At 42.5% G+C, this 8433-nt stretch overlaps 1 protein-coding gene across 1 annotated transcript in view; it reads right to left on the bottom strand.

Moving 5' to 3' along the window:
• The window catches only part of LOC131878368 (sin3 histone deacetylase corepressor complex component SDS3-like), a gene marked incomplete in the record, with an annotated part of 3698 nt that extends 3485 nt beyond the window's left edge, over positions 1-213 (bottom strand). The window contains 1 exon segment of the mRNA XM_059224317.1: positions 6-213. Coding sequence (XP_059080300.1) covers positions 6-89 — 84 coding nt within the window.
• Between the last annotated feature and the right edge of the window lie 8220 nt (positions 214-8433).

Genomic DNA, 8433 nt, shown 5'->3' with positions numbered 1-8433 from the left:
AAGGGATCGTCGGCCGTGGCCTGGTCGGCGTTGGCGGTTCGGCGGTGGCCACTGGCGCCGTAGTTGTAGGCGGGGTGGAAGCGATTCATGCTGCGGGCTTGATCCAGGTCGATTTTTTCACTTTGAGCCGGCAATGATACACTTTGGGGGACATAAGAGAAGGGAGGGAGCGTCAGCAGCAGTAGTAGAGTCTGGGCATGTTGCTCCAAAAGCCCCTTCAAGAGTACAGTGGAGCTTGTTTGGAGGGAGCTAAGCATAGATGGGTCAAGACATGGAAAAATTAACGAGACACAACTCAAATCTATGACATTTGAGCGATGAATTCGGTGATAAATGAGTGAGCTATTTCAACCAGGTTTTTTTGATTTGATTTGAAATATCACATCCTTGAAAAAAATAGTTAGGTATGCTTCAACTATACTCTCAATACTGTTGATGTTTTCAATCAAAAAAGGAAATAATTTTGCTTTCAAATTTTGCTTTCATTTTGCTTTCAGGGGTCAAAAACCCCTCTTAAGTCACTTGAAGCAGATTTTGTAAAAGGTGTTTAGATATCGCAATCAACATCAGAATAACTTTTGGAGCGTTTTTGGCTGCCAAGTTAGCCTTACATAGTTAATATGATCACTTCAACGGACCAAAAATCTATGTTTTACCACAGATACTTTCGAATGTAGGGTTGCATGCTGTATCTATTTCGTTATAGAAATTAGGGATACTCTTACTACGCGTGAAATAGTTGAAGACTACGAGGTTGATCAATTCCAACTAATCAATTTAGTTGAACCATTACATTTTAAAATTGTGTAGTTGTAACGACCCGAAACTAAAAAGAGCTACTCGTTACTCGTTCTTTTTCAGCTTGCAAATTGGCCTTTAATTTTTCGTGCATCTCGTTGAGGAAACTCAAGGCTCAACAGAAATTGTCATTTTTTTGCAATTCCCACTTGGCATGTTATGGACAATGAAAGGTTTGAAAATTGTGCTTGCTCTTAACTGCTCTGAGGGTGTTCTTGGTTTTAAGTTTTGTTGTATTTGCTACTTTATTTTTGACGTCTTCTCAATCAAATTCCGTTGGACTGGAGACCTGTCAAAAGTGGGGAGATTTTTTACTATAGATTTGAAGTGTTTTCCAGAGGAGTTGGTTTATAATTGATTTTGTCACCTCTGCTACCTAAAAAATAAGTTATTCAGCAATATCATTTTGATATAGTCAGGCTTTGTGGGAGCGTAGTCTCGCTTGTCAAAGTGTGTTTGTCCATTTCAAAGACAACCAAATATCCACACCTATGTAGACAAAAGTAAGAGGACGCTGGCTACGCCCATTGAAACGGACAAACGGCCTGAAGAAGAACTAGCTGCATGTAGGCTCTATAAAACAATCCCACCTTGGTGGTTGCCATTTAATGAGTATTAAGAATGCCAGGGGAGCATTATATTGATCAAACAATACGTACGAATATTTGAGAAAGTCAGTTTGGTACAGGATTGGCTTAGGTGGTTTCTGAAAATACTGTTTATTTTAGTTTCAATGTCCAATCACCTGAATTGGTCACCCTGATCGTGGTGGTCGTCCAACGAAAGGCTTGTATTTATTTATTTACTTGTCAACGCCGAAGTCGCGGAAATCGCGGAAATCGCGGAAATCGCTGAGGTCTGATGAGATTGGAGTGATAGGCTCAAAGGTTAAACTACACTTTAGGGGACACACAGAAGCAGCAGTAAGGTAGGTAGACGAGAGGAGGTGGGGAGGGGGGCGCAAGTGCGCGCAATCACAAACCATTGAGGGACCGTTGACAACGAGTGGCAACGGCAGTGATGGGCACACCATCGAAAACTGACTTGATAGATTAGGAAAAATTGTAATTCGGCTATGTTCAAAGAACTTATTTACGTCAGTTGTAACTTCCTAATCTTAGACTGGAGATCGTACTCAGAATTTGAGGACCAGGCACTTTGCGAATGCCAGTACCATTGGTTGTGACCCTACAGAAGGCATGGTTTCAACAAATCATTTTCTAATGCAATTAAATCGCAAATTGTCTTCTTATTTTGTGATAGTTTGGTCGTTAGCCAGAGGCAACATACAAACCAGTGACGTCTGGCTTTTTAATGGGGACCTTTCACATGAACCTTTCAGAGTTCAGTCAGCTCACATATATTGATCAGAGTTTTCCTTTTTGGAGGCCAATACTTTCACTCCATGACCTGACTTTCACTGGATACTAAAATCGGGTTGTTGTGTCTCGTTAATTTTTCCATGTCTTGACCCATCTATGCTTAGCTCCCTCCAAACAAGCTCCACTGTACTCTTGAAGGGGCTTTTGGAGCAACATGCCCAGACTCTACTACTGCTGCTGACGCTCCCTCCCTTCTCTTATGTCCCCCAAGTGTATCATTGCCGGCTCAAAGTGAAAAAATCGACCTGGATCAAGCCCGCAGCATGAATCGCTTCCACCCGCCTACAACTACGGCGCCAGTGGCCACCGCCGAACCGCCAACGCCGACAGGCCACGGCCGACGATTCCTTGGCCTCCTCGGGTCCCGAAGATCAGGATGAACTAGACGAAGACGACGAGGATCTGGATGAGGACGTAGAAGAGGAGAGGACGACCCAGACGACCAAGACGAGGAAGAGGAAGAAAGGACACGGAAGAGCCTCGGAAGATGAGCATTCTTCGCCCGCAGCCGGCGGTGATCACGGGCGCAAACACTGAAATCAAAGAGCAAATGTATCAGGTAAAATGAATGCCATTGGTCTCCCAAGCAGTTATCTCGTTGCCTATTGGCCCTCCGAGATCCTGACCTGATTTGGATCTTCTGAAGTGATTGTATTTTATAGCAGTTGATAGATAACATAGAGTTGGTTAAGGCACACTAATGGTCTTCACAAACTTAAGCTAGATTTAGTTTTGAAACAGTCATGAGAGCAACAATGGGGACTTAAAAACTCGACTAGAGCCCAATAACTGAAAGTGAGAGCAGACATTAGCATCTCTTCTCTACTCAAATCTATGACATTTTGAGCGATGAATTCGGTGATAAATGAGTGAGCTATTTCAACCAGGTTTTTTTGATTTGATTTGAAATATCACATCCTTGGAAAAAATAGTTAGGTATGCTTCAACTATACTCTCAATACTGTTGATGTTTTCAATCAAAAAAGGAAATAATTTTGCTTTCAAATTTTGCTTTCATTTTGCTTTCAGGGGTCAAAAACCCCTCTTAAGTCACTTGAAGCAGATTTTGTAAAAGGTGTTTAGATATCGCAATCAACATCAGAATAACTTTTGGAGCGTTTTTGGCTGCCAAGTTAGCCTTACATAGTTAATATGATCACTTCAACGGACCAAAAATCTATGTTTTACCACAGATACTTTCGAATGTAGGGTTGCATGCTGTATCTATTTCGTTATAGAAATTAGGGATACTCTTACTACGCGTGAAATAGTTGAAGACTACGAGGTTGATCAATTCCAACTAATCAATTTAGTTGAACCATTACATTTTAAAATTGTGTAGTTGTAACGACCCGAAACTAAAAAGGCTACTCGTTACTCGTTCTTTTTCAGCTTGCAAATTGGCCTTTAATTTTTCGTGCATCTCGTTGAGGAAACTCAAGGCTCAACAGAAATTGTCATTTTTTTGCAATTCCCACTTGGCATGTTATGGACAATGAAAGGTTTGAAAATTGTGCTTGCTCTTAACTGCTCTGAGGGTGTTCTTGGTTTTAAGTTTTGTTGTATTTGCTACTTTATTTTTGACGTCTTCTCAATCAAATTCCGTTGGACTGGAGACCTGTCAAAAGTGGGGAGATTTTTTACTATAGATTTGAAGTGTTTTCCAGAGGAGTTGGTTTATAATTGATTTTGTCACCTCTGCTACCTAAAAAATAAGTTATTCAGCAATATCATTTTGATATAGTCAGGCTTTGTGGGAGCGTAGTCTCGCTTGTCAAAGTGTGTTTGTCCATTTCAAAGACAACCAAATATCCACACCTATGTAGACAAAAAGTAAGAGGACGCTGGCTACGCCCATTGAAACGGACAAACGGCCTGAAGAAGAACTAGCTGCATGTAGGCTCTATAAAACAATCCCACCTTGGTGGTTGCCATTTAATGAGTATTAAGAATGCCAGGGGAGCATTATATTGATCAACAATACGTACGAATATTTGAGAAAGTCAGTTTGGTACAGGATTGGCTTAGGTGGTTTCTGAAAATACTGTTTATTTTAGTTTCAATGTCCAATCACCTGAATTGGTCACCCTGATCGTGGTGGTCGTCCAACGAAAGGCTTGTATTTATTTATTTACTTGTCAACGCCGAAGTCGCGGAAATCGCGGAAATCGCGGAAATCGCTGAGGTCTGATGAGATTGGAGTGATAGGCTCAAAGGTTAAACTACACTTTAGGGGACACACAGAAGCAGCAGTAAGGTAGGTAGACGAGAGGAGGTGGGGAGGGGGGCGCAAGTGCGCGCAATCACAAACCATTGAGGGACCGTTGACAACGAGTGGCAACGGCAGTGATGGGCACACCATCGAAAACTGACTTGATAGATTAGGAAAAATTGTAATTCGGCTATGTTCAAAGAACTTATTTACGTCAGTTGTAACTTCCTAATCTTAGACTGGAGATCGTACTCAGAATTTGAGGACCAGGCACTTTGCGAATGCCAGTACCATTGGTTGTGACCCTACAGAAGGCATGGTTTCAACAAATCATTTTCTAATGCAATTAAATCGCAAATTGTCTTCTTATTTTGTGATAGTTTGGTCGTTAGCCAGAGGCAACATACAAACCAGTGACGTCTGGCTTTTTAATGGGGACCTTTCACATGAACCTTTCAGAGTTCAGTCAGCTCACATATATTGATCAGAGTTTTCCTTTTGGAGGCCAATACTTTCACTCCATGACCTGACTTTCACTGGATACTAAAATCGTGTGTTGTGTCTCGTTAATTTTTCCATGTCTTGACCCATCTATGCTTAGCTCCCTCCAAACAAGCTCCACTGTACTCTTGAAGGGGCTTTTGGAGCAACATGCCCAGACTCTACTACTGCTGCTGACGCTCCCTCCCTTCTCTTATGTCCCCCAAGTGTATCATTGCCGGCTCAAAGTGAAAAAATCGACCTGGATCAAGCCCGCAGCATGAATCGCTTCCACCCGCCTACAACTACGGCGCCAGTGGCCACCGCCGAACCGCCAACGCCGACCAGGCCACGGCCGACGATTCCTGGCCTCCTCGGGTCCCGAAGATCAGGATGAACTAGACGAAGACGACGAGGATCTGGATGAGGACGATAGAAGAGGAGGAGGACGACCCAGAACGACCAAGACGAGGAAGAGGAAAGAAAGGACACGGAAGAGCCTCGGAAGATGAGCATTCTTCGCCCGCAGCCGGCGGTGATCACCGGCGCAAACACTGAAATCAAAGAGCAAATGTATCAGGTAAAATGAATGCCATTGGTCTCCCAAGCAGTTATCTCGTTGCCTAGTTGGCCCTCCGAGATCCTGACCTGATTTGGATCTTCTGAAGTGATTGTATTTTATAGCAGTTGATAGATAAACATAGAGTTGGTTAAGGCACACTAATGGTCTTCACAAACTTAAGCTAGATTTAGTTTTGAAACAGTCATGAGAGCAACAATGGGGACTTAAAAACTCGACTAGAGCCCAATAACTGAAAGGTGAGAGCAGACATTAGCATCTCTTCTCTACTCAAATCTATGACATTTTGAGCGATGAATTCGGTGATAAATGAGTGAGCTATTTCAACCAGGTTTTTTTGATTTGATTTGAAATATCACATCCTTGGAAAAAATAGTTAGGTATGCTTCAACTATACTCTCAATACTGTTGATGTTTTCAATCAAAAAAGGAAATAATTTTGCTTTCAAATTTTGCTTTCATTTTGCTTTCAGGGGTCAAAAACCCCTCTTAAGTCACTTGAAGCAGATTTTGTAAAAGGTGTTTAGATATCGCAATCAACATCAGAATAACTTTTGGAGCGTTTTTGGCTGCCAAGTTAGCCTTACATAGTTAATATGATCACTTCAACGGACCAAAAATCTATGTTTTACCACAGATACTTTCGAATGTAGGGTTGCATGCTGTATCTATTTCGTTATAGAAATTAGGGATACTCTTACTACGCGTGAAATAGTTGAAGACTACGAGGTTGATCAATTCCAACTAATCAATTTAGTTGAACCATTACATTTTAAAATTGTGTAGTTGTAACGACCCGAAACTAAAAAGGCTACTCGTTACTCGTTCTTTTTCAGCTTGCAAATTGGCCTTTAATTTTTCGTGCATCTCGTTGAGGAAACTCAAGGCTCAACAGAAATTGTCATTTTTTTGCAATTCCCACTTGGCATGTTATGGACAATGAAAGGTTTGAAAATTGTGCTTGCTCTTAACTGCTCTGAGGGTGTTCTTGGTTTTAAGTTTTGTTGTATTTGCTACTTTATTTTTGACGTCTTCTCAATCAAATTCCGTTGGACTGGAGACCTGTCAAAAGTGGGGAGATTTTTTACTATAGATTTGAAGTGTTTTCCAGAGGAGTTGGTTTATAATTGATTTTGTCACCTCTGCTACCTAAAAAATAAGTTATTCAGCAATATCATTTTGATATAGTCAGGCTTTGTGGGAGCGTAGTCTCGCTTGTCAAAGTGTGTTTGTCCATTTCAAAGACAACCAAATATCCACACCTATGTAGACAAAAAGTAAGAGGACGCTGGCTACGCCCATTGAAACGGACAAACGGCCTGAAGAAGAACTAGCTGCATGTAGGCTCTATAAAACAATCCCACCTTGGTGGTTGCCATTTAATGAGTATTAAGAATGCCAGGGAGCATTATATTGATCAAACAATACGTACGAATATTTGAGAAAGTCAGTTTGGTACAGGATTGGCTTAGGTGGTTTCTGAAAATACTGTTTATTTTAGTTTCAATGTCCAATCACCTGAATTGGTCACCCTGATCGTGGTGGTCGTCCAACGAAAGGCTTGTATTTATTTATTTACTTGTCAACGCCGAAGTCGCGGAAATCGCGGAAATCGCGGAAATCGCTGAGGTCTGATGAGATTGGAGTGATAGGCTCAAAGGTTAAACTACACTTTAGGGGACACACAGAAGCAGCAGTAAGGTAGGTAGACGAGAGGAGGTGGGGAGGGGGGCGCAAGTGCGCGCAATCACAAACCATTGAGGGACCGTTGACAACGAGTGGCAACGGCAGTGATGGGCACACCATCGAAAACTGACTTGATAGATTAGGAAAAATTGTAATTCGGCTATGTTCAAAGAACTTATTTACGTCAGTTGTAACTTCCTAATCTTAGACTGGAGATCGTACTCAGAATTTGAGGACCAGGCACTTTGCGAATGCCAGTACCATTGGTTGTGACCCTACAGAAGGCATGGTTTCAACAAATCATTTTCTAATGCAATTAAATCGCAAATTGTCTTCTTATTTTGTGATAGTTTGGTCGTTAGCCAGAGGCAACATACAAACCAGTGACGTCTGGCTTTTTAATGGGGACCTTTCACATGAACCTTTCAGAGTTCAGTCAGCTCACATATATTGATCAGAGTTTTCCTTTTGGAGGCCAATACTTTCACTCCATGACCTGACTTTCACTGGATACTAAAATCGGTGTTGTGTCTCGTTAATTTTTCCATGTCTTGACCCATCTATGCTTAGCTCCCTCCAAACAAGCTCCACTGTACTCTTGAAGGGGCTTTTGGAGCAACATGCCCAGACTCTACTACTGCTGCTGACGCTCCCTCCCTCTCTTATGTCCCCCAAGTGTATCATTGCCGGCTCAAAGTGAAAAAATCGACCTGGATCAAGCCCGCAGCATGAATCGCTTCCACCCGCCTACAACTACGGCGCCAGTGGCCACCGCCGAACCGCCAACGCCGACCAGGCCACGGCCGACGATTCCTTGGCCTCCTCGGGTCCCGAAGATCAGGATGAACTAGACGAAGACGACGAGGATCTGGATGAGGACGAGAAGAGGAGGAGGACGACCCAGAACGACCAAACGACGAGGAAGAGGAAGAAAGGACACGGAAGAGCCTCGGAAGATGAGCATTCTTCGCCCGCAGCCGGCGGTGATCACGGGCGCAAACACTGAAATCAAAGAGCAAATGTATCAGGTAAAATGAATGCCATTGGTCTCCCAAGCAGTTATCTCGTTGCCTATTGGCCCTCCGAGATCCTGACCTGATTTGGATCTTCTGAAGTGATTGTATTTTATAGCAGTTGATAGATAACATAGAGTTGGTTAAGGCACACTAATAGGTCTTCACAAACTTAAGCTAGATTTAGTTTTGAAACAGTCATGAGAGCAACAATGGGACTTAAAAACTCGACTAGAGCCCAATAACTGAAAGTGAGAGCAGACATTAGCATCTCTTCTCTAC

Source organism: Tigriopus californicus, chromosome 3, assembly GCF_007210705.1.
Source record: "Tigriopus californicus strain San Diego chromosome 3, Tcal_SD_v2.1, whole genome shotgun sequence".
NCBI classification, from domain to species: domain Eukaryota; kingdom Metazoa; phylum Arthropoda; class Copepoda; order Harpacticoida; family Harpacticidae; genus Tigriopus; species Tigriopus californicus.
This window is presented reverse-complemented; position numbering and strand designations above follow the sequence as displayed.